The sequence below is a fragment of the Coniophora puteana genome, assembly GCF_000271625.1.
Source record: "Coniophora puteana RWD-64-598 SS2 unplaced genomic scaffold CONPUscaffold_3, whole genome shotgun sequence".
Lineage (NCBI taxonomy): Eukaryota > Fungi > Basidiomycota > Agaricomycetes > Boletales > Coniophoraceae > Coniophora > Coniophora puteana.
In genome coordinates this window covers 2,920,657-2,948,556 of record NW_006913055.1, presented here as the reverse complement: position 1 = coordinate 2,948,556, position 27,900 = coordinate 2,920,657, and the positions used below count along the sequence as shown (strand labels likewise).

Sequence of the window (27,900 nt, the reverse complement as noted above, 5' to 3'; positions counted from 1 at the left end):
GGATGAGCTTTAAAACCTAATCCAGGCAGTACCATCTGTCCTTTGCCTTCTGATAAATCCGCGTCTCCTTCAGATTGTATGTGAACTCCACAGACGGAATGCCAAATTCTTCCCCTAGGCTAACACCGACGCCACGAATAAAGCTTGAATCTGGGTCGCCGAAAACTTCATCGAAAACCTCGGTGTATGTGAGACTTGACAACCGACACCCTGAGCGAGCTATGAAGCGCCGCAAGAAGTCGAGATTTCCATCTATAGGGATGGTGACGACAAGGTCGGATAGGGCGGGGAACGTAAGGGAATCAAAGACAGGCCCAATATTAAAGTGTTCGGGAGCTTCGTCAAGCCAATAAGGGTCCACCACAAGTGAGAATAATCGCAATCTTTGAGACGTGATTCGAGCAGGATGCCAATCTATACTATCGATAACATCCTCTGAAACCCATAGCTCTACAAGGTTGGGAGCCTGGGCAAAGATGTGGTCCAGAGCATCAAAAGAGTCGTCGTTGTCTTTCATATCGATTGTGAGCGAGACGAGATTTTCCCACGTAGGAAGTGTGAGGATAGCATCTACCACGGAAATGTAAGCCGTGTGTATGTGAAGGTGTGTTAGACGTCGGAGAGTGTCAAAGGGTACACAGGAGTCAGGCAAGGCGGTCGAGCCGCCAAGTCCAAGGTTCTCGAGGTAGAGATGAGTTAGATTCTTGAATTGCGTGATCCACGGGAAACAGACCGGCAGAGACACCAGGGGCGGACTCACAGCGTGAGCGTGAACGCCCCTCACCTGGTTGCAGACAGGGTGCACGGGTAGGTGTGTAACGGTTGCGTCTTCGTCAAGGTCTGGTCCTTCGACAAAACTTGATGCCCAAAGGTCACAAAATATGAATACAGGATAGGGACCGCTTCGTTCAAGTGGCTTTAGCGGGATTCGGAGCGCTTTTATTGGGAGTCGACAATGAGACACTGCAGACGTGCGATGAATGTCAACCATGGTCCATAGTTTGGGGGTGTTCAGCGCGATGTCTCTCCATCTGCGACAGACTTGAGCTACTTTGGAGTAGCCGGTCTCGTTGGTGTACATCCTCTCATCGCGATGAAAGTATGGCGCACGACCTGAGGGAGAAAGTTCGATAGGCCGAGTAGAGCTGAGCAAAAATATGTAGGACAGGAGTTCGGGAGGGAGACGATGGGCGGGGGAGGGAAGTCTGGATTGAGAAGCGGCCGCGCTATCCAGCACTTTGGATAGCTCGGAGAGAACTTTCAATACCGCCTTTATGTCTTTCCTCATTGGTGCTACCGCTGGATGTATGGCTGGATGAAACGATCTGTCATTCTTGATATCATCTACGACATCGACACTGTGGCCCGTGTGCGCTGACGCTGCGTCCCGAGCGTTGACAACATCCTAGTCATCAGTCAGTCATGTATGCAGGCATGTGGTGCTTCTAGAACACACGAAGACGTCTGAGCATAAGCTTGGCAACTGGACTGCTTGTCAGATCACCCAATTACGTCACAGAGATGAAGCACGTACGAAGTTTTTGATAGCTTCCAAAGCCGTGGAGGAGCTGTGGTTCTTTGACATCGATGTTATCTGAGCTTGTATCTCAGTTTCACTCTCAGTATGGTTGATAGGTGCATTCTGGGAGTTGGAAGTAGGACTTGAGCTGTGTTCCATGCTGAGGAGATCGGCTTAGTCGATATCGATCCTACTGGAACGCAGGTAACGCGTTGACGGACGTGCCTTATAAACTTTCTCACGCTTCCTGTATTCGAACCAATCCGAACCAAGTCGCAATGCTCCTGTGACTCGCAATGAATGGGACGCACGAAAACCATCCCAGCATCGTGTAAGGTAAATCCTCAAATATTTTGGGATCAAAATTGTGAAAGCCATAGACTTCAAAGTTGTTAAGATCGTATGCTAACATTGCATTCACAGAATATACAGCAATCGACATACTTGATGAAAACAAGAGTTATATCATAACGTCAAAGCCATACCACCTATCTTTCGACTCTCTGAATACCTTTGCATCCTTCAAACTACGCACATACGCGACGGATGGGATACGAAACTCCTCTGCCAATCCAATACCAGCTTGATGAATCAAACTTGACTCGGCATTTGCGAGGTCGTGGTCAGAGACGTCCGTGAATGTTAGACTGGTGAGATGGCATTGGGAGCGAATGAGGAACTCCCATAAGAAGGCAACTTTGCCTTCCAGCGGGCTGGTCACGATGAGATCGGTGAGAGCAGGGAAGGTAAGACAGCCGAAGAGCTGATCCATCTCGTAGTCGTCTTCGGCGAGCCACTTTGGGTTGACGACGAGCGCGAACAGTCGCAGCTTATCGGTATTGATACGAAGGGTGCTCCAGCTCAGGTTCGGCTCAACCACTTCCTCGGCGATCCACAGCTCGGCGAGGTTTGGTATGTGGTCAAAGATAGCTCGCATGCTTAACCAGCTGACGTCACTGTCTCCGTACATGTCGATGGTCAATGAGCGCAGGTTGGTCCACGTACGAATCTCGAAGAACGACTCTATCTGATAGACATATTCGGTTCGTATATGAAGATGTGTGAGGCGGTCAAGGAACTCGGAGGGTGCGCCAGCGGGAGGCCAGTCATCGGTATCATATCGGACGTCGATCCCGACGTCATCAAGGACGAGGTGGGTGAGCTTGTCGAACTGAGAGAGCCACTGGAATAGCTCCACAAGGTTGCTTGGTAATTGCGGCTGCACGACATCAATGGCCCGCACACCACTGCTTGCGGGGTTTATCGGTAGGTAGTCGATGTTGGGGTCATGACCTAAGCTAGCCACCCGCAGGTCTAGGGTAAGGAAAATGGGGAAGCCTCCTGCCTTTTGAGTCAGGTCTAAAGGAAATGGAAGCGAGGTCAGCAGAGGTTTGGCCTTGAAGCTCCATGGGTTCTTGTCCACGGAAGAAATGATGATCCTATTCCATAGCTTCGGAGTCCCTAGCGCGATATTCCTCCATCGACGGCAGACTTGGGCAACATTAAGACGCCCGGATGCACTGAGTTTGACTTTACTGTGATGGTGAAAGTAGGGTATGGAAGCCTCATGCGGAGGTAGATGAGCAGCCTCCGCGGTGCCGCTAAGGATGAAGATATCGGATAAGAGCTCCGGAGGGATCCTACCTACAGAGGAAATGAGTCGGAGATGAGCTTTGTGAGACCGAGTCAACGATTTGTAAAGGTGAGTGAGCGTCGCAGAGATCGCCCTTATATCGCCCATCATCAGCGATATGGCGGAAATCAAGAGATTGATTCCGCCTTTCTCCTCGTCGGTCCCAACACTGTAATTCGTTTTTGAATAATGAGCGTAAGGGGTGCTCATGGTACTCTGAGTACCATGTGAGCAACATATAATGAAAATATAAAAGTCTTGGACGTACATGAACATCGCGTGCAAGTTCGGGGAGCTATGCGTAGTGTCAGAAACTGCAGATAGCACGGCAAAGACGTTTTGACACCCACAAGCTTTGATATGGCTTGGAGAGTTGCAGATGTACTATGTATCTCTGGGAAATAATCTTCGACGATGAAAGCCATAATTTGTAGGTCTGATTTAACGTTCAAGACACGAGTGCCGCGCGGCGCCTGGATGACTGCTTTGTTTACGTCAACATATCTCACGCCAGCTATTATCAAGCTATTTTCTCGTTGATGAGTCGGTATAATTTCTCGTCGACTCGGTATACAACACACAAAGCACTCATATCTGACGCATAGCATTATCCGGGTCATTCAAAAACCCTTCAGCCTCTTCCTTCTCCCCGCCCTTCTCATCAACGACTCCCATAGCCGAGGCGTGCAGCGCGATAATACACTGCCTGAGACTGAGCTGCTCATAAAACCACTCTCGGACCTCCCTTTCGCGCTCCATGCGGTGACGCTTGTGCAGAAGAATAAGGCAGAGGCACGTAGCGACGAGAACTGTATCACAGTTACGAGTCAAACAGCCATTGCGGAAGAAGATATTAAACGGAAGAAGACGGCGCACCAGCGACAATGAGCATCACCGTCACGATATACTGCCACGCCGGCACCGCTACAGGACCGCCGGGTGCGTTCTCACACGTTCCGCTGTTACCACAGTTATGCTTCCCAACAAATCAGCACACATAATTTCCAGCTCGCAGTGTTAGAGAATCTCACCGACTGGCATTGATTGTCGAACGAGCAGGGCGCTCCGACGTCGAGCACGCGATTGCACGCATATCCCCACGGAGAGCAGTACAACCCGAGCCGGCAGTTGTCCCGCAGGATATTGAGCGTAACGCTTCCACTAACAGAGTCCTCGACATAAGTCGTGTTCTCGAGGGCGCACGACGCTCCAGCCGTAGCGTTCTTATACCTATGCCCGCAAAAATGTATCAATTTCCGAGGAAACATCTACGCACAAACCGGACTCACATGCACTTCTCCGACAAACACACCGACCCCGTCCCTCCAGACCCGCCCAAGTTCACCCCCGGCTGCGCCGCACACTGCTCGTCCCGATCCAACTGACACACCGACCCCACCCCCATCACCTCCCGACACCCGCCCCCGTCATCCGGACAAAACTCCGTGCGCGGCGTGCACAGCGGCGGCAGCTGCGCGCCGCTCGCGTTCACCGCGTACCCGAACGGGAACTCGTCACTGCGGCACTTGCGCGGCACGCACGTGCCCACGCCCGGGTCGCCGCTGCCACTTGGAGAAGAGGCGGTGGTGGTGGTGGTGTTGGCGGCGGCGCAGTATGTGGTGGAGTCGCAGTGTGTCATTAGGCGGTGGTCTGAGGAGTCGAGCCGGGTCGCGTTGAGCATGCAGCTGGAGCCGGCGCCGACCCATGCGCTGTGGGCGCGAGGAAGCAGGGCGAGGGCTAAGAGTACGGGGAGTATCATCAGGAAAAGGGAGAGAGGAACTAGTGCGCAAGAGAGCGACGGGACGGGAGGGTTGAGGCATCAGCTCACACTGATGCATGCATGGTTTGAATCATAATCTTACATGCCAATGCGGCAGCATACAAGCAACATATTAGACCAAATTGCAACTGCGACTACAAAGAGCGATAGATACAAGCAAAGACCTAAACACCACACACATCGTCAGCACACCATCACCCAACAGAAGAACCACTCACCAAAGATATACAATTCAATAAAAATCCACACCACCTCCCTCATCCCCACCTACCGCCCCACCCACCCCTCCCCCTCACCACCCACCCTCCCAAACCGAACCACATCCATCCCCGCCCCGCGCAGCTGCTCCAGCGTCGGCTCCTCCACCCGCGCGACGCGCTCCCGAAACGCCGGATTCCCTTGAGACAGCCATATCGTCTGCAGAATGCCCGCGCCAGCCACGAGCGGCTCCGGTCCGTCCGGGTTGCGCACGAGCGTGATCGCGAGCGCGAGGAGGAGCGTCGAGGCGGCGAGGCCGATGCCGATCTACAGCACCGCGTGAGGTTTTTACTGTGGCATGAAGGTAAAGGGGGGACGTACGTTTGGGATGTTGAGCTTTCATAGAGACACATGTATCGTCAGATCGCACGGCATTAGAGACAACAAAGAGGACAAAACTCACGTGCAACCGCGACGCAGCAGTCATATACGTCATCTCGCTCACCCCGCTCATCACCGCGCCAATGGAGGCTGACTGGCTCGGGAGCATAATCGTGTCGTCCAGCGCGTTTGGCTGCGAGTGCAGTGCTGCCGCCCGCCAAATCATACCACGTCATACCGCATCGCACCGCATCAGCTAAATCATCCACTATCCATGAAACCAACAGAGAACCAGGAAACCCACCAGAATAAAAAGCAGCAGCCGTCACACCCGCCATCGCATTCTCCAGCTCATGCAGCGTGAGCGCAGGCGGCGGCGGATACATGCCCGGGGACACGTCGCGCTTGCCGTCCGTCACCGGGTACAGGCCCAGGTTCAGCGCGAGGTATCTACGTGTTCTCACTCAGAGTCGCCACACGTGGATACATGCATGGTCGCATGGGTAGGGATAGGGACAGGGACAGGGACAGGAGAAAGAGTGGATGCGGAGGACGCACTGCTCAACCACGTTCAACTTCGCCGTCTGATTGCTGGCCGTCGGACTCGGATACCCCGCAGGCGTGCAACACGCCACGCCCGCATCGTACGCCGTCAACGACGCCGCCTGAAATACAAACGACCACTGTTTTATGGCCCGTATACATCAGCCTCACCAAGTCAGAAACGCCATCCCGCTTGAAGAACAACCCACCAAATCCAGCATAGCCTGATCCACCTCGCTACTCCCATTCCTCGCCCCAGGCGGCACCCACTCCCTCCACACCGAGCTGTTCTTCTGCATCTGCGCCGCCCAATTCCCACCTGCACCACTACCCGAGTCCACCAGCGTGCGCGTCGCAGGATCAACATCGACCATCGCGTGCTGCACATCAAGCGCGCACCCGATCATCTGCAGCGCCCACACGCGCTGCCAGTCCTGCGTCGCGTCTGGGTACATGTATGTCCCGCCGAGGGAGACGACGCCGGGCCCCGGTGAGCCGGAGGAGTCGGTGAAGTTGGTGGTGCTGACGAGGACGGTATATGGAGACTTTGGGTGCGGAAATAAGTATTAACGCGCGTGTGTGTGGTGGTGAGAAGGGAGAACGTACGGGTCGGACGAGCTGGTGCGATGATGTGTTCAGCAGGGCACCGGTCGATGACATTTCGCGGAGCGAGCTCGGGGCTGTATATACGAGAGGGTGTTAATCAATGCTGGAAACGAGAAAACGCAGGGCTCACCAAGGTCACCCATCGTCAGCCCCGTCCACTTCACCTGCGGATTCGAGATATTGAACGTCGGCAGATCCGCAGCAGTCGCCGCCCTCGCCTGAACAGTAAAGTCCGTCATGTACCCGCACGACACCTAGACGAAGCCCCTTCCCGGTCAGCTGCTCACATTTCACCGTTTAACTCGGAGGAAAACTTGCATTGAACGCCGTCGCGTTGACGGTAATCGGCTGAGTCGCGTTGTTTATATCGACCACATCGTATAGCGTCCCATTGGCGACCCCGGTGATCACCAGACTGTCGCTGTGCACGCCACCGCCACCGAGGACGGCGATCAGGGGCGAGATGACCTTGATGAGCTCGTCCGGGTTGTCTGAGTTGGGCTCTGCCCACGATATACTAATACACGCGTTTATCAGATCGCCCTTTTGAATGCTGCTGGTGCTTACAATGAGGTGAGATTTGGCGTGCCCAGCGTCGAGCCGATCGTGGTGTTCACGGCGATCTGAGTCGGCTCCAGGCCGATGAGCGTCGGCGTCGTGATATGTATGATGGCAATGAGCGTAAGATAGGAAACGATGGTGCCCGTTCCCAGGATGGCGGCTGCGAGGTCGAACTGGTTGAACAGCGATATAACGGCGGAGCCTAGGCCGGCCCAGGCGGACATCTGGTCGTGCAGCGCGGTGAGCGTCTGGCGCTGCTTGAACGCGCGGCGGGTCGCGAGGCGTTGGGTGGTGTATACGAGAGCTGCTGCGATGAGCTTCTCTGAGCTAAGGGACGCGTGGTCGGCTGTATTGGAACATGGGAGCTCACCGTCGCGATAGCTTGTGGTACAATGGCGAGGACGGTAGAGTAGCGATGGTAGTGCTCGCTCTCGACGATGACGTGGTCGACAGCGCCGACAGCGCCAGCAGCGAGAAAGGCGATGTGCATCGCGACTAGGACAAAGTGGAGGGTGAAGCAGAGGTAGTATTCGATGATGTACAATCTGTGATTCTGTTTCGTGACTTTGATAAAGGAGTTTCTTCCTTCCGTTGCGCGTCAGAACTGGGCATTAATGGCTCGGGGGAGCGACGTACGATTCGACGCACGATTCGGCACCAAAGGCACAAAGTCCGTCCTGTCCTCGCCACCCTCGCCCGTTGTCCAGTCATCTTTGGTCCACCAGAACGCGCTCTCCGTCAGATCCGAGTCCTTGGATGGTTCTTGGCGCCTGTTGGGCTGCATCGCGTGAAGCTGGGCGGGTTCATAGTCTGGAGGGTAGTTGTGCGCCATGTTCGTTGGGTGCTGGCATGTGGAAGGGGACGACGACGAGGGTTTGTCATTGTGGCGACTGTCAATGTCATGCACTGAGCCGCTGCCTGTCAAGAACCTGCGCCGCCCCCATATGGAAAGGTTCCTTCTCGATGTACACAGGCAATCTCGGGAGTCTCGATCAACACCGCCTCTGTGGATCCCTCGACCTTTTCATCTACCACGTCCATTGCAGCAAAGTTGTGAACGTGCAGGTCTACTACTTACTCTCACTCACCGCCACTATTCTGCTCCGTAGGTAGCCCTTGCCAAACGCTCCATCGGAGACTCAAATATGACATTGCACTCTCTAAGCAAGCAGAAGAGTACTTAAGTGGCGCCTTCTAGCACCTGAGGATCGCCACCAAACTTACAAAAACCTCGTCAGCATGCGGAATCATCACGAGGTCACTGTGATGCCGTTCACTCGGTTGTGGTCCCGCGCCCACTCCACGGTGCTGCCTGCACAATAACTAAGCGCTGGGCGATATCAGAGTCCCCAGATTCGCCTCTGGGCAGTGTTGCACAGCGCTGCTAAAGACGTCTTCTTCAATGGTCTGCTTTCTTCAGCCGAAAAAAAACCCCGTCAAGCCGTTATATTTCTCGTGAGTGGTCTAGTTTACTGAAGTAGACAACTGCACAAAATTGACCAGGTGACGCCCTGCTAGCACTCGAGCCAATCAGCCGAATGTTCAGCCTTCCCAGGACGCGGAACGCTCGCTGGTACGGACGCCGTGCCATCCGCACATCATCTCTCACACTGGAGCACACGAAATAAACTCTGCGCGATAGATAACAGAGCGCCGAGGGCCGCCTCTGTTCCGCAACGCTGCTAAAGATATCTACGCATGCCTAAAGCCTTATCGCAACGCGTCCTAGCTCTGCAGCAGCGCGTATCCGCTCTCTCCTGTCGCCCACTTCCCCTCGCTCAGTCGCTTCCAGGTCACAATGACGGACTCGACGGCGCTTCCGATTCCAGGCTCTGTATATCTGGTCGACGTTCAGCACCAGTCTGACGCGCCGCATCTGCACAAGAGCTCCAACCGCGAAGAGTCGGAGATCGTCCTCAACCCTCCACCGTCGCGGGACGTTAACGACCCGCTGAACTGGAGTAGACGACGGAAGATTCTTCAGGTCGCATGCGTCATGCTGTGTGAGCTTTTTCAATCTTTCGCTTGTGTCCCAAGTTCGCTGAGGCTGGGTAGACACGACGGCCATCGGTATTGGGACGACCGTGTTCTACTCCATCCTCGAACCCATCTCGGACGACACCGGCATTCCGCTGGCCACGTTGAATCAGGGTACCGGATACAGTGTGTCATATTTCCTCGATCAAAACATTCTGACTTACACCTGCGTTCACCAGCGTTCCTGTGTAGGTGCACCGCCGTCACGACCTAGCTTATTGCCTGATCTTTTCCCCCTCCGCAGTGCTAGGATGGGGCGCACTGATAAATCAGCCACTTGCCCTGACATTCGGCAAGCGAGGAGTATACCTCCTATCCGTCCTCGGAAACATCGTAAAGCCCCTACTCGTCCCCGTCTTTGTCGTCGTTCTGACGCGGATGGTGCTTCAGGCAGTATGCATGTGGACGCCTTACATCAAGTCTCAGGGCCAGTGGTACGTTCCCATTTGGATCACATCTGTGCATTTCTTTTGACGACCGATACGTCAGGATTGCCAGTCACATCGTACAAGGTCTGGTGTGTACACCAGTCGAAAGCTTGTGTGAAGTCAGCATCTCGGATATCGTACGTCGTGCGTCTCTTCTTTTTTGCCAATATCATGCTGAAGGCTCGTTGCGAGACAGTTCTTCACACACGAGCGAGGACGGTATATTGGAATGTATACCTTGTTTCTCTTCGGGTGAGATTTTTGACTTGAACGCTGGTCAATGTGTTCAAATTATCTCGCACAGATCAAATTACTTTGCGCCTATGATCTCCGGTGTAGGTACAGTCTTGTGCTGTGTTGAGTTTGCTCTAGCTGAACACAAACGGTAGTTCATCTACGACGGACAAGGCTGGAATTGGGTGATGTATTGGGCAGCCATTATCAACGCGGTATCATTCGTTCTTCTGTTCTTCCTGATGGAAGAGGTGAGCGTATACATCGTATGTTTGTTCGTTGTGGCACTCATCACTTCATCCTGTAGACCAACTATACACGCTCACAAGAAAAAGACAGCAATGTCTCGGATGAGAAGCGTTCGTCTTCGCCGTCCGAAGATAGCAAAGGCCTTCAGGATGTAAAGATCCCGTCCGCTAGCCCTGCAGTTATCAGCGTCCACGAGCGGTCCGACGAACTATCTCACCTCACCGGGACACCCTCGACCTACCTCTCCCGCCTCGCCATATTCAACAAACGCTTCGGCTCAAACGACCTGCTCCTGACGATGACGTGGCGCCCCATTGCGCTACTGCGTTTCCCGGTGGTTTTCTGGTCAGTTTCGCAGTTTTGGTCAGCCGAAGCTGCGTGCATCCGCTGACCATGGGCGTGGGGACAGGGCCGGCTTCGAGTACGGGACCTGTCTCGTGTGGTACAACGTCCTCAACGCGACGTGCTCGCTCATCCTCAGCGCCGCGCCGTATAACTTCCGCGCGAGCTTCGTCGGTCTCGCGTATCTTGGGCCGCTCGTCGGGATGCTCATCGGGTACGTCTTCTCCTCGTCCCTTGCCTTGCCTTGCCTTACATTTAACTCACATTCCCCCGTGCGTCTTTGCAGAACGTTCTACAGCGGCTACATCGGCGACCTCTTCTCCCTCCTCTACGCACGGCGCAAAGCCGGCGTGCGCGAGCCCGAAGACCGCCTCTGGCTCATGTCCGTCTGCCTCCTCCTGTGCCCCGCCTCGCTCATCCTGTGGGGCGTCGGCGCCGCGCACGGCGCGGCGTGGCCCGCGCTCGTCGTGGGCATGGGCATGATCTCGTGCAGCACGGGCGTAGGCAGCGCGCTGAGCATCGGGTACGCGCTCGATGCGTACCGCGAGATGGCGGGCGAGGTGATGATGGCTGTTATTATTGTTCGGGTATGTTCTGGATTCGTGGTCGACGGAATGGGGCTGAAATGTATGCTGCTCTCGACAGAATACGCTGTCTTTTGCGATCGTATGTTATCTTCTCCTCTCCCACAGCATTATGATCGAACTCACGTCGGATAACAGGGATACGGCATCAACCCATGGCTCGGCATGGGCCTGCAGAATACGTTCATTTGCGCCGCGTTCGTTGGGATGGGCATCAACATGACCTTTCTGGGTGTGATGCGGTGGGGCAAGGGCTGGCGGAGGCGCAGTGCCGGACAGTATTGGGCGTATGTGGAGCAGGGGGGTACTGTTGCTCATTAACTTCAGAGAATAGAGAGACGTGCATAAGTCCTGTGGCCATTGCGTTGAAGAGTTTTAGAAGCTCAGATGGTCGAACGACCAATCAGTCGATCATCTCGGAGCGTGAGAATGATGACAAGATAAAATCCCATGCATAACAGCCTTCCTCGGCTCACTCACATCACTACCATGTGCATCATCATCTTCATCTTCAGAAACAGTGGCGATGTTTCTTGAAGGAGCAACGCCAGAGGTCGGGAATTCTGTTGAGACTTCGAGAAGCACAGACAATATTGTGCGTGCTACGCTCTTAGACCTCCTAACCTTCACCTGATGATAGAAGTTTCATAGTATCATGCCGACTGCCTCGGTTATAGCCCTGTCTTTTATTATTTTGTGATAGGTAAATACCACTTCGGTAATTGTAATACTATGAGACTGTCCATACGATCCTGATAAGTACTTCGTGGTTGTTGAGGACATGTGTCTTTTTAAACTCAAGATGGCTACGGAACCACTAAGCGGGACTCGGTCCCGTGAGATCGAGTCACGTAAGAAGCGACGCGGCGACACCATCATGCATCATGTTACGCGCCGACATTGTTGACCTTTACTCAACCTTTACTTTTTACATCCACGTCAAAGCGGTCCATGGAAGCCTATCTAGATGAGACTGTTTCCTGTCTCAAGAGCGGGTCTGGGGCTCTGAAGGCTATTGGGAAGCTTGTAAGTGCTGGGTCCCATCCCCTCTTCCATGCTGACGCGGCATTCTGACATAGCTTCCTGCGCTTGCATCTGATGTCTCTGTATGTCTCTTCCTACTACGGCTCTACCACTCCCACTTTTAGTCGTATTCACACCGATGGCACAGGACACAATAAACTCTCCTTTCTCAGCTGCTGCGAAGACAAACTACAGTGCTAGAACCCTTCATGAAACCGGCGGGATCAAGTCCATGATGGCGGACATGACGTCCATGATCGAGGACATACATCTCATTTACAACCACTTAGCGTGGTTCAGTCAGCTACTGGGAGCAGCAAGGGAGTCCCACTCTCGGCTTACATCCTCTGTACTCCGCGTTCCTGCAGAAATATTATGCGACATCTTTGTGCTCAGCGCGGAAGTCGAGGTGCATCCCACACATCCCGGCTGTTTACCTCAGTTTCCTCGATCACACAGAGTCGCCGCCAATCCCCACGGATATCTCAATGTTGCCCAAGTTTGTCGAAGATGGAGGGATGTTGCGCTCGGTACCCCAAAGCTGTGGAACATGATTGCAATTGTTCCTAGGAAGCCGGGCGGAGGCTATCTTGACATTACCTCCACTTCTCTTCCTCTTCCTCTTGTACCGCTTCAAAGGGCCGGAAATCTCCCGGTTTTCATAACGCTTGATCTCAGCGCAGTCACCTTATCTCGCGGACCTGTTCATCTACCAGCACACCCAGCTTGCAATCGTGTTAAGGGAATCTATGTCAATGGAGGTCGTCAAGTTGCGATGGTCGAGGACTTGGCTCAGTGGATGGCTCAATTCCCCAACCTCACCCATGTCTCCATGGCCAACGTATTCTCCAGAAGCTCTATAGGAGAGGTCCCCCCGGAAACCTTGGATCGCGTAACTCATCTTCACTACCACCCGTTGGAGACCACTGCTGAGTTCTCCACCCTCGCCGTATATCGCAGCTGGGAGAATGTGGTTTCCGTGACACTTGACATGACTGGAGGGTGGTTCTTCTCTGCGCATCTGAAAATCGTCATGGAACAGCTACCAAACATACGTGAACTCTTCATTGTAGCAAGCAACATAGACGCTAATGCAGAGCGGGCGAGCTCCATCTCCTCCTCAACGCTGAGGTCTTTCGCTTTCTCTCAGGCTGAGTCAGCGGATATTCTACTAAAAAGACCGGAACCTGCCCCCTTCTTCGACATACTTTCCTTTCCGGCTCTCACAGACCTTGTGGTCGTATTCCCGGACTCCAGAGATATCAACTTCGTGCACAGGTTTTTGAGTCGTTCAGGGTGTCATTTATCAAGAATTACTTTTACCAACGTGGGTAACTATGACTATACCCGCCGTCAAAATGGGACCAAGCTCGCAAAAGTCTTTACAATCCCATCTGTCGAATTCAGACTCGCTTTCAAAGATACCACCGTCTTTCGAGAAGTGAAAGAGGAGTGGTACAATCTGGATGGATCTCGTAAGCACTAGCCCAATCCGCCGACGCGTATACTCCCTTGTCTCCTCTGCGTTATGTGGAAGAAACGGGCGCGAAGAGTGGAAGGGTATTCAGTTTGGCTAACGGGTTTTATGTCATACCATTGCGTCACAATTTCGCTAGCATTTGTGATCTGGTAGGGACATCGCATTGCACCTTATGCGATCCATCCTCTTTTACGATAGTCTGAAACCACATCTCCAACCAGCTTTTCCATAGTAGTAAACTCGAGGCCTAGTATCTCGCTTGCCTTCGTGCTCTTGAAAGATACATGGCCAACACCATCCTTTGATGCGTTTGCTAAGGCGACTGCCGCTTTAGCTTTGGTAAAAGTACTTGACGCGGGCGACAGGATCGCTGCAGTGTTCACTAAGATAGCCGAACACGGGGTAGACTTGTATTGGCAAGGAGGGTACGATGGCACGTACCTAGGTCGGCCCAGAACCAAGGGGAACCAGCGCTCAGGATAATTTTCTCCCCGCTCGCCACGGGCCGCTCGAGAGCGCGCACATGGGCTTCAGCGACGTCTCGTATATTTACCCACCCATGGCCAGGACTCAGGTGTGGATTTGCACCTTGGAAGTTACCTTCGATCAGTGCGTTATACATGTACGCACATGATGCGTTGAGGGACTCGGGCGAAGATATTGGGTGCATAGGAACCTATGCAATAATCAGCACATGCTGTAAAACCTGCGGATGTGAATGTACACTGGCACGTACACCAAAGACCCACGGTGGATTGAGGACGCAGACGTCCCACGCTACTTCGTGCTTGTGAGCAGCGTAAAAGTCCCAGACAGCTGAAAACGCGGTCGTTTAGTGCTGTGTTCACTGGCGTTCGGCGATCTTATGAACACACCTTTTTCAGCCAGAACCTTCGAGGCAGAGCACTTGTTCAGAGCATCCGCTTGAGCACCATGGGCTTCGCAATCGTCCACGGCGGCATCATTCCAGTCAGATTCTGAAACATCGACAGGGATGATAGATGACGCCCGAATAGTTGCACAGGACGAAGTAAAAACGACGCGTTCCACGGACGTCCTACGAAACATGCCATGAAGGACTGGACACAGCGAAGTTAGGGTGGGACTCGTACCCTTGTTTCAACACACTTTCTAACATGACTTTTACACTTTGGACAGCTGGAGCTATCAGCTCTGCCAAAATACATCCGTTTAAGTATCGGAACTAGTTACTGTGAAAGGAACATCGTACCATTTGGGTCACCAGTAAGTATATCTGTGACAGGCAATGTGGAATGTATGACACCTTGAATGTCCTTGACGGCACTGTCAAAGGCACGCTCCTGCGCCAAGATCAATCATCGCAATCAAAGAGCAACAGTCGGACCAACCTGGGTCAAGTTATCCACAATTACCAGCCGAAGACGGTCACCATAAGAATGGAATGTGTCCAGAAGGTGCTGCCCTTTTGCCTCGCTCCGTACAGCTGCATGGACAGAGAAGCCACGAGAAAGCAAGATGCTGATAATATGGGTCCCAATAAATCCGTTGGATCCTGTGACGAGAATTGCCGCTGCGTCAGTCGGATGTATGGCTGGCATGTTTTGAGATGATCACTGGAATGAGAAGGGATTTACCCCTCTTTATAAGCCATGGGTAGACATATATACTCCCGCTGAGGATGTACACGCGTTTGTTCGGCAAAAGGGGTCGTTCGCGTCTATGCCCAAATTACTGAGGAAGCCATGTCGTGAGTACTATCTTCTCCATTCAAGCAACCGCACTTGCTAGGAAACGCCCGAACATCCAGCTGACCAGGGCGGCGACGACAAGCTTATCTAGCCCACATTCTAGAGAACCTCCTGGGAAAAAATACTGGTGGATAGGAAGCCAATCCCAAAGCGCGAAATGGAGAAGACGAAGAAAGGTATCCTGAGAGAAGCCCGATTGAGCCGGCGCGACGACGCTTGATCGTACTCAGCCCACAAGTTTTTGAGCTCCGCTGATGCCGGGTAGCGGCGCTCGGCGCTATGGCCCATAGTTTTAAGCGGCGATTATCTACAAATCCGTCCACCATCGCCGTCGGTACGAGGACAGTTGCACATTCCGTCATGGCCCTGCAACAACTTACCGACATCGTAAGCCCTCCTGACAGATATTGAAACCTCTGACTAACATAACTGAATAGATACCCATCGCTGTTACTGAAGCCTTGGTAAGCCATGCTTACCTTCCCTCGACTCCTCGACACATGCTTGCTGACGGACGCACCAGAGATTCACCGACTCTCCTTATGCCATCCACACCGCTTCGAACCACAATGTCTACAAAGAAGAATTTGAGCCAGTTGTAAAAGCCATATCGGACCTATCTAATGTGATCCACACCGTCGACGACGCCATCAGTGCACTGATGTCGTGCAAAGCTCAACTCGTCAAATCGCGAGATGGCCACTCTAGGCTTGTATCCGCTCTCTGGAGCATTCCGGTGGAGATCATGGCGGATATTTTCCAACTTTCCCTCCGTCCCACGGTGAAGAGGTCTGATTTGGACATCGGCGCACTTCAAGGTCGCGGGTCAGTGTTCAACGTAGCGTGCGTGTGCCGTCGATGGAGGGACATCTCGCTGTCAACTCCTCGTCTCTGGAATGTTGTCAAATTATCTATGCCACGCGAACTCAACCCTGTCGCCGCGACGGACACTGTAAACCTTTACGAAGGTGATCTTGAGATGCTGAGGCGAGTCGCAGGTATTCCATCGTATCTTGTCGTCGACAGGGAAGAAAAGGCTCCCATCCCTCCCTCAGTGCATGTACATCTGGACGATGCTTCTCTGGCCCAATGCTTAGAAGCTTGCTGGGGTTTAAACATCAGCGAAGCTGTTTTCGCGCTCCAACGTACACTCTTCGCCAAGATGACTCATCTCCGTCGCCTCAAACTTTCTGCGTACAACAAGTTATCCTTCGACCCCACAGTATACCCGTGCCTCACCCATCTGTCACTTCGATTATACTCGTTTGATCCGTTGTGGTTCCCCGCCTGGATCCGCTCCATTCGCTGTGATCACATCACTGTACTCGTGCTGATCTACGATCTCCAACCGGAACTCGGTGAACCCATGGACGTCAATCTCAAGGGGATGATGCAGAACCTTCCTCGCCTTACACATCTGTTTGTATCGGCTCCTTATGTCGAAGCACAGCAACACAACGTTTCAGTAACACACCCAGCCCTTCAATCACTCGGTATAATCACCTTTGACAGTTCAAGGATTGATGCCATTCAAGCCATACTCCATAATGCGACACTCCCCGCCTTATCCGAGCTCATCCTCCAGGGCGATACATTACACGAGTTCAACCGAAACTTCTTCTCATCTCTGCTCGATTTCTGTGCACGCTCACAGTGCCGCTTAGGACGTGTTGGTGTGGTCTCAGGATGGCACACGCAAAGGGACGCGGGCTATCATATGAGGCGTGTAGTTGACACTTTGCAACAAGCGGTTCCAGGAGTCTTGGTTCACTTGTACTCTAGCGAGAACCCAATCAATGCTGATCTAAACGAAAGGTGGTACGAGCCCTGTCAAGCGGTGTATGTGGATTAGATCTGTCCGATCATAGGTTTTGCATCGGTGAGTTATGGCCTGGTGATCCTTAGAACCGAGCAGCTCAAGCCTTCCCATGTGTAGATATGTCACTTCCATAGCATCAGGTTTGTGTAGCGAAGTGAGTAGGCTGTGGGCCGTAGCAATTGCTGTCATAGCGGCGGTGGTCAGCAATCGACTTGAAGTGCTACGAATAGGATTTGTAGATTTGAAGTATTGGCCATTTCCATGTTCAATGTGTAACGCTTTTGCGCTAGCTAGGACCAAGGCTACGAGCCATCCGCCTACTTATGAGTGATGCGGCCCGGCGCTTATCGCACACACGTGGAAGTACATTCTATCCGGGCGAATCCGTTGTCGAGCGGACGTCCATCGGTGCTTCCGTCCCAATCCTAATTCACGTCCTAAACCATCTCCCAGCGCACTCGTTGAGCGTGTGCAACTCAATACTCAATAAGGCGCTGACCCTTCTGCTTCCTTTACGTCAAACCTGGGATACATCTAGGCTCAGCTAATGTCTGTGTCTTATCAAGGCCCACTCGGACCGTTCTTAGGATGCGGGACGCTCACAGTTTTAGAAAGACTCTTTTGCCTTATGACCATGTCACCAGATAAGCAGACCCCGGAACATGGCGCAAGCTCACCTCCGTGTCGGGTTATGCTAAAGATACCTACCAGGTGTAGGCGTTATCATGTCGCGTTCTCCGTCCATTTGCCCTCTCATCGAACATGTCTGGTCCAGAGACACTTCCGATACCTGGCTCGGTCTACCTTGTAGACGTCCAGCAGAAGTACGAAACACCACGTCTACACGAGCCCCGCAGCCGCGAAGCGACGGACATAATTTTGCACCCTACTCCGTCCCGGGACGTAAACGACCCTCTGAACTGGAGCAGGCGTCGAAAGCTCGTACAGCTGATTTGTCTCATGAGTTGTGAGTATACATCCCAAGCTGCCTTTGAGTCGTTGACCCTTTCGCCCAGACACGGTAGCGTTGGGAGTTGCAACAACTGTCTTCTACTCAATCCTCAGGCCCATATCTGAGGACACTGGGATCCCGCTCGCTACGCTCAACCAAGGGAGCGGATACAGTAAGCTTTATATTGTTAGGGTCTACGCGAGGAGGCTAATCTGTGACTCATTGCTAGCGTTTCTACGTACGTGACCCGATCTCAGGATAGTCCACTAAGCTCAATGTACTCTGTCAAGTGCTTGGTTGGGGTTCCCTCATTAATTTGCCGATTGCCCTCACATTTGGGAAGAGAGGTGTTTTTCTATTGTCTGCTCTAGGGAGTACAGTGCGTTCTTCTCCAACCTTTTTTATCTCGTTCCGTTTACATGGATAATCTAAGCTGGTTTGCTTATGGATCCCGCACATTAAGACCGAAGGACAATGGTACGCCTCAATTCTCTCAGATATATTCTCAGTACCCGCTCAATTTCCCCGAAGGATTGCAGCAAAGGTAGTCCAGGGATATGTGTGTAATCCTGTGGAAACGCTGTGCGAAGTGTGCATAACAGACCTTGTGAGTGCACTGGCAGCTTTGACTTTTGAACTCTACACATTCTGAGGAATCGGCATGGAGTTTTTCACGCACGAGCGCGGAAGATACATCGGATTGTATACACTATTCCTTTTTGTGTATGTTATATCTTCATAATACGTTCCATAAAGACCTGCGCTGATGGTTCTATTTCTCAAAGTGGAAACTACTGCGGTCCCATTATATCTGGCGTACGTGCACTCGCTCAAGTTATCCATCGGTTGGGTTCGTTTCGCCGATATTGATTTCACGTTGTCCAGTTTATATATGACAGTCAAGGATGGCACTGGGTAATGTACTGGACAGCAATCATCAACGCGGTCATGTTTGTTATTTTACTGGTGCTCTTAGAGGAGGTAATGACGCCTTCACGCCTATCATATAAGATATTGACATCTATGGAAGACGAGCTACACCAGGAGTCCTGGAGGAGAACAGATATCTAAACGACGCTCAGACAACGATTCCGATGAAAAGAAAATAATTTCCAATAACAAAGGGCAGGATCCGGGTACACCACTAGACCATCGCAGTTTCGACGTGCTTGAAACCTCTGACGAGCAATCTTCACAGCTCGAAGGTACTCTGACGCCATTGTTAACCCGCCTCGCGATTTTCAACAGGAGGCTTGCACCAAACAAGATGTTGTTGACGACGGTGTGGCGACCATTACTGTTGCTTCGATTCCCCTCAATCTTCTGGTATGTTACAATACTTTCGACGATATATAAGAATGTTGATTGGGTTCTTTACATAGGGCTGGTTTCCAGTATGGAACGTGCCTGGTGTGGTACAACGTCCTGAACGCTACGTGCTCTCTCATACTGAGTGATGCGCCGTACAACTTCCGGGCGAGTTACGTTGGCCTCACTTACTTCGGGCCTTTGATCGGCATGATAATTGGGTAAGTCATCGTTCACGCACGCTTTGAACTCAGGCTATAAGAGCGGTAACTTACCACAATATATGTCGGCGCAGGACGTTTTACAGCGGTTACATTGGTGACCTGTTCTCCATTGCTTCCGCAAAACGTAGCGCCGGCATACGTGAGCCTGAAAACCGGCTCTGGCTCATGTGCATTTGCCTCGTTCTCTGTCCATCATCCCTAATTTTATGGGGTGTCGGTGCTGCACATCAAATTAATTGGCCTGCACTAGTAATCGGCATGGGCATGATCTCGTGCAGCACGGGGATCGGTAGCGCACTCAGTATTGGGTACGCGTTGGATTCATACAGGGATTTGTCGGGAGAAGTTATGATGGCCGTCATTATCATTAGGGTGAGCACAACGCCGAAACGATGGTGTACTATGATCTGATGGAATCGGTCATAGAATACCTTGTCGTTTGCTATTGTGAGTTTACCCGCGTAGTGATTGTCACGACTTTCGCTAACATTTTGATTTCAGGGGTACGGAATCAATCCATGGCTCGACATGGGTCTTCAAAATACGTTTATTTGCGCAGCGTTTGTTGGTATGACTATCAATATGTCGTTTCTGGGAGTAATTCGTTGGGGAAAATTATGGCGGAAGAAGAGCACGAAAAAGTACTGGTCATATGTTGACAAAGGGTCGCTGATGACGCATTAGCGAGCTACTGTATCGCAATGGAGGAAGTTGTGTCATAAACTAGGTCGTAAACTGTACGATCCGGAATCGATTGAGATGATATATACTGATGAACGGGCAACTTTTGGCATCGAGTTACAGGAGATCTTCTTGGGTGAGGTCGATGACAGTCTGAGTTGTGACAGGCTGTGATATAGCGGGTTCTATCTTGACCTTCCACCGTGGCGGCTTGATGTCATCATCAACCTCATCATCTACCCGAATAGCAGCCAAATTCTTCTGTGATAGCGCAACTCGTCTCTACGGGACAGTTAAATCCCATTTGATACTTGCAAAGATAGATGAATAAAGAATATACCTCAAGTTTAGCGATAATTAATTCGCGCTCTTCCCTCTTTGCCCTTTGGGACGTCGAACTGGAGGTCGAGGGGGGCTCGGGCTTGACTACCCTGGCAGTACCTGCATGAATGGATGCGCTGGGAGAAGCCTCTGATTGCGTCTCAGACAAAGGTACAGCCGAAGCTTTAGCTAACACACGTTCTGGATTGAGTATCGTTGTATCTCGAGTAAGAAGAAAGCTGTTTTACCTGTCGTCATGGGAAGCTCTTCACGCTTGACTACAGCGTCGGATTCTCCATGGGGAGGGTAAGACGGACGCGTTGCGGTGTCTTCAGGCAGCGCTTCAGTCAAACCGTCTTCATCTTTGACGGTAATGTCCTCGTCTCCATTGTCGCGGGGCTGGTCAACCTGTTGATCGAAGCGTCTTCGTTGAACGGTGGAGCTATCATGAATGGGAGGACGAGGAGTTGTCGATAGGCGGTTCGAGCTTCCAGATATCTCATTGAGGGCGCCAGGATTTCCAGCGTCCAACGCATGCTCAGCGTCTGATACAAAACCCGGTTCAACTGGCGCATCAGGGTTATCAACTAGCTGAGGGACATCGCGAGAGTAGTGCTCCAAAGCTGATTGCTGCTGTTCATGCTCCTGCGTCGCTGGTCGAGGCGCTATTCCATTAGCCCGCAGCAGCTCTGTGTGCAATATTACATCAATAACATAAGGCCAAGCAATGCGAAGGCGATAAGTTACGAACCAATAGGTGCGTATTGGAAAATGAAGTTCAACGCCGTTCCTGGAATAACGTCAACGTCAAACCACTCCGGGCTATCGTCGTCATGTATGACATCCCCGAGCCTGATTTTCACCATGATATGACTAAGATACTGTACCAATGATCCAGAAGACTTACTCTGTTCCATTATAGCGATTGTTTTGCGGGACTTCCACCCCGGTCGTTTCTGTCGATCGTTTGGGGTTCTCGGCCTTACTGATGGAGACACGTATCTCCCTTGCATCCAACGCGCTAGGAACAGGAGAATCGTCCTCTTCATCTACAATATACGATGTGAGAACGTCGGATCGGCGCCCAGTAAGGCAGAACCAGCGTACCTTTTGGAACCATCATACCAAATGTGGAAGGCCTCCATTCCGTTTTACTGATGTCGATACCGGTGACAAGACCCCCAGCTTTCCCTTTCTGGTCTTGTACATTCTCTTGATGGGCTTTGAATAGCGTTTGACAAGAGTGCCACCACTGAAGGTATCGTCCAAGTAGACATCTCCAACAAGATGATGGGTACGCCGGCGCTTATCAAGACACCGCCATCTAACTGAAAACTCCTGGGGACCACATAGCAAAGTTCAGCGCGGCACATTATAAGCACATTGGGCTGACTCCCCTTTCCGGCCGCTGAAGGTATCCAACATACAATTTCGTCTCCCGAGTCGGATACCTCAATATCATACTCTTCCGCTTCTCGTTTGTCCACCAACACACTGGCATCAAACTCCCCAAGTCTCATGTTGATCCAAGTGCGGGGATATACAGAGAATGAGAAGTTGTTGAAATAAGACGGAAGGGCTGCAAATCTGAACAGGAGCAAGTGGTACACGCAGCCGACACGCGTCTCTGGAGTTATTGTCGGAGAGTCGGAGTTGACAATCGTGCTATGGGCTGTTGTTGATTTGCTACCAGTTCCTTCTCGGATTGAGACGGGTGAGACTTTGACTTGACTCCAACGTGCGCCAAACCTTACTTGCTAGGATTACAGAACGTCGGGGAACATGGAGACCCCCTGGCGAAAAACCCCAGTCGAGATGAGCAACGCGCCAAAACGCGACTCGTGGGAAACTGACAGCACTTTAGGGTCGGCGTTATCGAGTCGCCGGGTTCCAACTTGAGCTTGAGCAACACCGCTTTTCCTGAGTATGGCGAGGGTTCAACGTTCAAATTTCAAAGATTGACTCTCGTTGCTCAATCTTGCTCTCAATGCACTCCCCCATAACATCATTAGCCGTCGAAGACCACAATTTAGTGATAAACGTAACTCAGCTAAAAACTCAGCTTCCCTCGATATCATAAAGCACAGCTACTATCTGCCCAAATACACATCCAATCATGATACACATCTGGACTTGGGAAAAGAGCTGACCTTGTATACCTCGCGCCCTATGCATTTCACGAATATCAAGCCTTAGAAAGATTACATTTCGAGTGAATATCTTCTATGACGATCGACAGATGAGAACATTTTGACAAATTGATTATCCACGCTCAGGCTCAGCGCTGATGGTAACGTAAGTGACATAGATAATGAACAGTCTCAGGATGCATAACGGACAGCGAGTAACGTAATAAGTGATCTCTTGCACATCGATACATAGCCGACGCTCATAAAGTGCAGTTTAGCCCTGCGTACACGCATATCAGCCCAGTGAATCCTTCAAATTGTCATGGCTGGTGAAGAAGCCTCCTTGGGTAAACTTCCCTCAAGATAGCTGAGCTCTATGCATCGGAGCCAAATGCGAGTGCGATATCTGTGCCACGAGCTAAGAAACCCAAAGGCAGTGGCCAACGTGAGTTTGAACCACGGAAAGGATGGAGTGGGTAGCCAGCCAAAGGCGCGAAGGTGAGGTCGCGACCAGAGTTTGCTACCGAGGTTACTGAAGTGTTTGTTTTGTCAATGGTTATGGCTGCTGTACTTGAAACGCAGGTGCTGAGATCAACGGTAGTAAACGTCATTGCGTTGTTGAACCCAGATGTCGGGGTAGCCCGATTATTCGGCGTGCGATCCACATGACCGAACAGATGCCATGAGAAAGACGTAATGACAAACACATTGGATATAATAAGGGAGAGCGCAGGCTGAAGATAATTTAGCTTGTGTATCAATCAAGCAAAGCTGGAGAGATAAGCGACCTTGAGGTTCATACTCAAAAGGGCTAGCTTCCCTTGGGGAAGAATAGCCTCGATTGAGTCAAAGATAACGGCTGCTGTGATGACGATTGTTGCAATGTATACCGCGATGATTGTTATCTTGCGTTCTTGGGATAGCTTGGATGTGCCGAAGGACCAAATGGGCAATGCTATCAGCGCCACATCAGACAGAAGCGCTGCTATCAAGGATATGTGGCAGTGAGTGATGGTACCTCCATAAAAAGTCACGACCACGGTCGTCTCACCGACGATCTGCAATATCCCGGTGAGCTTGTTCGATACGCAGTAACTGTGTGCGCAAAGGGCCATCCGCTGCGCAAAGATAACGAGCCAAAATACAGTGAACGAAACTGCAGTTGCATAGGCAATGCGGCGCTGGGTCGACTTAGGATTCGTCACGCGAATGATGGAGAACAAAATACTCATGCGCGCGAGCCTGTGAAGACGCTGATGAACTGTGGGGCGATGAGAGCGGGCGATAAGTATGCGACCTACCAGAGAACATCGCTGGGCAGCGATGCAGCTATGTATAGCAGTGGTGATGGACCTGAGGGGCCGGGCTCTGCTTCGTTCAGGTTTCGTGAGAATGCACCATTGAGCAAATGACAGGGTGAAGTAAGAGGAAGGCGAAGAGATTTACCTTCGTATGGCCAGAACACCCACACGAGCACCAGACAGATTGTATCACCTGCGAGCGCGAGCGCGGCACATGCATCCTCAAGCCAGAGGCGGCGCATGTACAAGCGATAGGATAACCGAAAGGACGTCGTGGAGATTGCAAGCACGTGGAAGAATGTGCATGTGGCTGGATACGTACGAAATGAACGAGTAGTGATTATACGTACGCTGAAAGTCAACTTATGGCACAAGCCAAGTATGCGAGTATGACGGCGCACCTTGCTGAGCGGATGTCCACTCCAGGTTGTTCATCCTCGTAAAGTGCCCAGTTCTCCTCTGTCAGAAGTGAGTTGGATCCTTGACTTGAGTTCCGCCAAAATACAATAGAAGACCGAAACCAAGACGCAAGCCTGCAGCAGAAGACGCTCCGTCGTATTTATGGTGTAGAGAGCGGTTCCGGGACCCGGGGGCTCAGCTATATTTCTTAGTTCAAGCTTTACATAAATAGATGGATCACTGAAGGGCTGCGCAGGCGATTCATACACGGTCCATATTCACCCCGTCCAGTACGCAACTGGTTTAGCCACCTGAGTCGATGCGTTCGAGTTTCTTTTCTCTTTGGTAGAAGAAATAACAATATAGTGAGCAAGTGCGTGAGTACATGATGCACAGTCGGCATGAGTCCGGGTACCCTACGGTGTCTTCAGGTTGGATCAAGGAAGCGCACTCCAGAGAAACCATGCACGCCAGATCTAAGCGGGCCCCAGAGCTCCCAGGAGACGTAGCGCAACACAGATGAAAGACTCGGAGGTTCCAACATGGATTGAAGACAAGATCGAGGCGAGAAAAGTTGAGCAAATATTGACATGTTTTAGGCGATCATTCTGAAGCGCATGGCTGATATAGATAACTCGAGCAAGGGTAGCCTCAATAACGAATCACGTGTGGTTTCTCCGGAGATACTGGGTTGTAGCGAGGTCCTGCCAGGTGTTGTGAACTGTGCGCCTACCAGCGCCCGTAGTGCTAGTAAGTGAGTCACGATCGTTCAAAGCTGCCCGTTGACGCAAATTTCCGGAGTGACCCGGCCTAACATGGATACTGACAAGAAGTGAAATATCAACCTGGAAACAGTGAGACTCAACAAGTATCAAAGAGGTGCCTTTCGTCAAGTTAACCATGACTCGAGCGGTATTGGACTACGCTGCACTGAAATCTACATCTATCCTCTTTCAGCTGGGAACTTGTCTCCGTACATCCCAAATCCAAGCCGTGCAATGTTAGTACACTGGTCTAGTCGTCTTGAATGACGAACGGCTCGTCAGGAGTCCCTTCCCCATGTACCCCTTCGTTCTCTAGCTTTATCCTCTTGATTCGACTGAGCTCCTCATCGCATAGACGCGACTGTTCTTCCTGAATACGTGATTGCTCTTCCTGAATTCGCGCTTGTTCTCCGTGAAGACGTGATTGTTCTTTATGAAGACGCGCTTGTTCTTCATGATACTTCTTCCGCTCCTACATAGTGGTTGACGGAACTCAGCGACAGTTTTCTTGAACAAAGGCACACGTACCTTTAGTCTGGGGATGATTGATTGATTATCCGACCTCGACTTTCTCTTCCCATTACTTGTACCAGGGACAGGTGTGCCTTCCCTCTTCACCTCTGGATGATCATTGTCTTGGTCAGATGATGTTGTGCCTCCGTTGGCTACGGCAGGGAGAGTGGTATGTTCAGCTTCGACCTTGATATTGGGGTTATTCCCGCCGCCGCCTGCATGGTCAGTCGGTAAAGGTTCCTCGGGTATCGCTTGAGAAACTTCGAGTTCAGCTTGGCCAGCTTGGGCGTCGTCTCGATCGCTTGATACGTGGGAGTTCGATGGGGGACCAGCCATCGAGGCGGCAAATGTGTCGGCCAGCTCCAAATGCTAGGCAACAAAATATGATGGATCAATGAAATACTTGTGAAATGAATAAAGCATACCTCCAGCTGTGCGCTGAGCTCACGATCAGTACCTTCTTGGTTTGACGTTATCCTGTTCGAGCCGGCAGCAGTAACGTCAGGCAATGCCTCTGAAGAGGTTTCTGGAACGGTCACTCGTGGCTCGACAAGATCCATATACTATCGGTGACAGATTCATAAATGTCGACTTTCTTCGAATATATGACTAACTTGGTACGTACCTCCAACTCGGGGCTTGGTGATCGCAGATGCCCGACAGCATCGTCTTCTTCTTGCTTCAATGCGTTGGGAGCACCTGGTGGAGAATCCTCGGGTTTATCAGGGCGTTCAGTACCGGCATGAGAGGGCGGCGCAGGTGACGCGCCGTCGATGGTACGGGGGGTCGATGAAGAGCCTTGCTCGAATTCATTATGACGGTCTTCTAGAGATTGGTGGATCGGCCTTTGCAAGGGCACTATCCCATTTGCTTGCAGTACGTCTTCTCATCGATGAGTGCCAAGAAAACCCGACTTTAAACGAAGAAAGTACGACGAACCAAGGGGTCTGTACCGAAAAAGGAATTCCACCGACTTTGCCATGATCTTGTAGTTAAAGGGCGTCCCATTTTGGCTGGACCAATAGGGTTGGGCGTGAAACCCTTCGTCGGATTCGTAATGGTCGGCTTCTCCGAAGCTAAAACAAGAAAATCGCGAGTGAAAGAGATAACTTGCATTGTGCAGATATAAGTAGCTAGGCGTACCTAATACAATGAGGAGCATTTTTCTTGTCTTCCTCATGTACTTTGTTAGCTGTGGCGTTAACCGAGGCTGAAGGTCCGCTTTTAGCTTCCGTAGTATACTTGATTTTATATATCTTGAGGAGGATTGTTCCGATGTCCCCAGGTCCATAGCGACCGCGATACTGCTCGTCGTCTATGAAAGTACAAGCCTTAGACACCATGACACTGCCGAAACTCGGGAGGAACGTACCTGTGAGCTGAAGCTTGGAAAACATGAAAGGACGCCAGCGGATATCCCCAGCAATTTCGACGGTCGTCCCCCTCATGGATACCCTCGTCTGCTGAGGAGCTTTGAGGCTGACGATCTCATAACTATGCCCGTCGAGAAACACTTCTCCGGTAAAGTTACACCTTGAAGCGCCGGTATACTCCAAGAAGATCGTGAACTTCTGCTCTAATTCAGGCAGAGTGGATGAAGTGCTGTGTACTGACGTACCTGTCCTGCTTCGGATGATATCCAGCAAGATACTTGTCTCTTGGATTTCGTCTCCGCCTTGCGAACCTTGTACTCCTCGCGTTCCTCCTCGTCATCACCCATGTAGATGCAGGCGTTGAAACCACTGAGCTCGAGCATGTTCGGTGAAGGTAGTGTGAAGAGTAAGAAAAGGAGAGCCACGCGTGGCTAGGGTAGGCGATCGCAGTGAGGAAAGCAACGACGAACGTCGATGTTGAGCGGTGCTCGAAGAGAGTCGCGCGACATTGTGTCAAGACGCCGCGCTTCCTCCAGCCGTTTTCCCGGGTCACTATAGATCCCGACGTGCTATCGAGCTGTAGAAACAATGAACACCGCATGATAGTATCATTGACATTTGAGAACCACGATGAAGTGAAGAAACTATCGGCACAGTGAGCTCAAGTTCGTTTGAACGGGCAGCCCCCACTAGCATAAGCGCGCTCAGAATAATATAGGAATCTGATGAACTGACTTGAAACTGAGTATGGTACGGCTCATGAGTGTCCTGACTTGAACTCGACCATC

The 27,900-nt window shown here is 51.6% G+C and overlaps 10 protein-coding genes across 10 annotated transcripts; 3 read left to right on the top strand and 7 right to left on the bottom strand.

The window, feature by feature from the left end:
* Positions 1 to 2,963: 2,963 nt before the first annotated feature.
* Positions 2,964 to 3,362, bottom strand: CONPUDRAFT_49867 (uncharacterized protein; the record flags this gene model as incomplete). Its single annotated transcript, XM_007767072.1, has 1 exon — positions 2,964 to 3,362. A coding segment is annotated over one exon (399 nt), but the record flags the coding sequence as incomplete, so codon positions are not given.
* Positions 3,363 to 3,740: 378 nt separating this feature from the next.
* On the bottom strand, positions 3,741 to 4,911 carry CONPUDRAFT_49932 (uncharacterized protein; the record flags this gene model as incomplete). Its single annotated transcript, XM_007767078.1, has 4 exons — positions 3,741 to 3,961; positions 4,029 to 4,128; positions 4,184 to 4,382; positions 4,442 to 4,911. The coding sequence occupies 4 exons, from the start codon at positions 4,909 to 4,911 to the stop codon at positions 3,741 to 3,743; spliced, it is 990 nt and encodes a 329-aa protein (XP_007765268.1).
* Positions 4,912 to 5,178: 267 nt separating this feature from the next.
* Positions 5,179 to 8,101, bottom strand: CONPUDRAFT_135900 (uncharacterized protein). Its single transcript, XM_007768011.1, has 12 exons — positions 7,858 to 8,101; positions 7,592 to 7,806; positions 7,228 to 7,538; positions 6,979 to 7,177; positions 6,791 to 6,914; positions 6,661 to 6,734; positions 6,264 to 6,599; positions 6,070 to 6,194; positions 5,816 to 5,961; positions 5,594 to 5,718; positions 5,512 to 5,526; positions 5,179 to 5,457 (listed from the first exon to the last, which is right to left on the bottom strand). Exons 1-12 carry the CDS (start codon positions 8,051 to 8,053, stop codon positions 5,200 to 5,202), a joined length of 2,124 nt encoding a protein of 707 aa, XP_007766201.1. The 5' UTR covers positions 8,054 to 8,101; the 3' UTR covers positions 5,179 to 5,199.
* A 788-nt stretch (positions 8,102 to 8,889) lies between these two features.
* CONPUDRAFT_120493 (MFS transporter) lies at positions 8,890 to 11,416 on the top strand (the record flags this gene model as incomplete). Its single annotated transcript, XM_007768010.1, has 14 exons — positions 8,890 to 9,224; positions 9,277 to 9,384; positions 9,438 to 9,446; positions 9,503 to 9,591; positions 9,649 to 9,692; positions 9,748 to 9,823; positions 9,883 to 9,938; positions 9,991 to 10,021; positions 10,076 to 10,171; positions 10,228 to 10,514; positions 10,579 to 10,725; positions 10,798 to 11,098; positions 11,157 to 11,177; positions 11,234 to 11,416. Exons 1-14 carry the CDS (start codon positions 9,020 to 9,022, stop codon positions 11,414 to 11,416), a joined length of 1,653 nt encoding a protein of 550 aa, XP_007766200.1. The 5' UTR covers positions 8,890 to 9,019.
* Positions 11,417 to 12,952: 1,536 nt separating this feature from the next.
* CONPUDRAFT_100684 (D-lactaldehyde dehydrogenase) lies at positions 12,953 to 15,178 on the bottom strand (the record flags this gene model as incomplete). The annotated part of the gene is made up of 7 exons (XM_007768009.1): positions 12,953 to 13,980; positions 14,040 to 14,274; positions 14,335 to 14,414; positions 14,474 to 14,655; positions 14,711 to 14,771; positions 14,830 to 14,920; positions 14,969 to 15,178. 7 exons carry the CDS (start codon positions 15,176 to 15,178, stop codon positions 13,769 to 13,771), a joined length of 1,071 nt encoding a protein of 356 aa, XP_007766199.1. The 3' UTR covers positions 12,953 to 13,768.
* A 510-nt stretch (positions 15,179 to 15,688) lies between these two features.
* Positions 15,689 to 17,605, top strand: CONPUDRAFT_163621 (uncharacterized protein; the record flags this gene model as incomplete). Its single annotated transcript, XM_007768008.1, has 4 exons — positions 15,689 to 15,715; positions 15,766 to 15,792; positions 15,852 to 17,207; positions 17,265 to 17,605. 3 exons carry the CDS (start codon positions 15,689 to 15,691, stop codon positions 17,178 to 17,180), a joined length of 1,383 nt encoding a protein of 460 aa, XP_007766198.1. The 3' UTR covers positions 17,181 to 17,207; positions 17,265 to 17,605.
* A 304-nt stretch (positions 17,606 to 17,909) lies between these two features.
* CONPUDRAFT_120485 (MFS general substrate transporter) lies at positions 17,910 to 20,315 on the top strand (the record flags this gene model as incomplete). Its single annotated transcript, XM_007768007.1, has 13 exons — positions 17,910 to 18,114; positions 18,164 to 18,271; positions 18,390 to 18,478; positions 18,533 to 18,576; positions 18,631 to 18,706; positions 18,767 to 18,822; positions 18,885 to 18,915; positions 18,985 to 19,080; positions 19,130 to 19,425; positions 19,482 to 19,628; positions 19,703 to 20,003; positions 20,058 to 20,078; positions 20,133 to 20,315. The coding sequence occupies 13 exons, from the start codon at positions 17,910 to 17,912 to the stop codon at positions 20,313 to 20,315; spliced, it is 1,653 nt and encodes a 550-aa protein (XP_007766197.1).
* Positions 20,316 to 20,372: 57 nt separating this feature from the next.
* On the bottom strand, positions 20,373 to 21,914 carry CONPUDRAFT_135897 (uncharacterized protein). The gene is made up of 5 exons (XM_007768006.1): positions 21,741 to 21,914; positions 21,385 to 21,682; positions 20,882 to 21,322; positions 20,653 to 20,822; positions 20,373 to 20,594 (listed from the first exon to the last, which is right to left on the bottom strand). The coding sequence occupies exons 2-5, from the start codon at positions 21,680 to 21,682 to the stop codon at positions 20,430 to 20,432; spliced, it is 1,074 nt and encodes a 357-aa protein (XP_007766196.1). The 5' UTR covers positions 21,741 to 21,914; the 3' UTR covers positions 20,373 to 20,429.
* Positions 21,915 to 23,523: 1,609 nt separating this feature from the next.
* Positions 23,524 to 24,580, bottom strand: CONPUDRAFT_163619 (uncharacterized protein; the record flags this gene model as incomplete). Its single annotated transcript, XM_007768005.1, has 5 exons — positions 24,465 to 24,580; positions 24,209 to 24,373; positions 24,064 to 24,130; positions 23,814 to 24,004; positions 23,524 to 23,747 (listed from the first exon to the last, which is right to left on the bottom strand). Exons 1-5 carry the CDS (start codon positions 24,496 to 24,498, stop codon positions 23,524 to 23,526), a joined length of 681 nt encoding a protein of 226 aa, XP_007766195.1. The 5' UTR covers positions 24,499 to 24,580.
* Positions 24,581 to 25,248: 668 nt separating this feature from the next.
* Positions 25,249 to 27,495, bottom strand: CONPUDRAFT_163618 (uncharacterized protein; the record flags this gene model as incomplete). Its single annotated transcript, XM_007768004.1, has 8 exons — positions 25,249 to 25,698; positions 25,755 to 26,108; positions 26,165 to 26,302; positions 26,365 to 26,621; positions 26,679 to 26,815; positions 26,883 to 27,054; positions 27,112 to 27,310; positions 27,358 to 27,495. The coding sequence occupies 8 exons, from the start codon at positions 27,493 to 27,495 to the stop codon at positions 25,477 to 25,479; spliced, it is 1,617 nt and encodes a 538-aa protein (XP_007766194.1). The 3' UTR covers positions 25,249 to 25,476.
* Positions 27,496 to 27,900: the final 405 nt, after the last annotated feature.

Excerpts from the sequence above, each read along its gene's own strand:
- CONPUDRAFT_135900 (XM_007768011.1), bottom strand. The coding sequence starts at position 8,053 with ATGGCGCACAACTACCCTCCAGACTATGAACCCGCCCAGCTTCACGCG. Across the intron at positions 7,539-7,591 it reads TACCACAAGCTATCGCGACG|CTCATCGCAGCAGCTCTCGT; the intron begins GTGAGCTCCCAT and ends AGCTCAGAGAAG. Across the intron at positions 7,178-7,227 it reads ACGCCAAATCTCACCTCATT|TATATCGTGGGCAGAGCCCA; the intron begins GTAAGCACCAGC and ends CGCGTGTATTAG.
- CONPUDRAFT_135897 (XM_007768006.1), bottom strand. The coding sequence starts at position 21,682 with ATGAAGAGGACGATTCTCCTGTTCCTAGCGCGTTGGATGCAAGGGAGA. Across the intron at positions 21,323-21,384 it reads TTTCCAATACGCACCTATTG|AGCTGCTGCGGGCTAATGGA; the intron begins GTTCGTAACTTA and ends TATTGCACACAG. Across the intron at positions 20,595-20,652 it reads TAATTATCGCTAAACTTGAG|AGACGAGTTGCGCTATCACA; the intron begins GTATATTCTTTA and ends ACTGTCCCGTAG.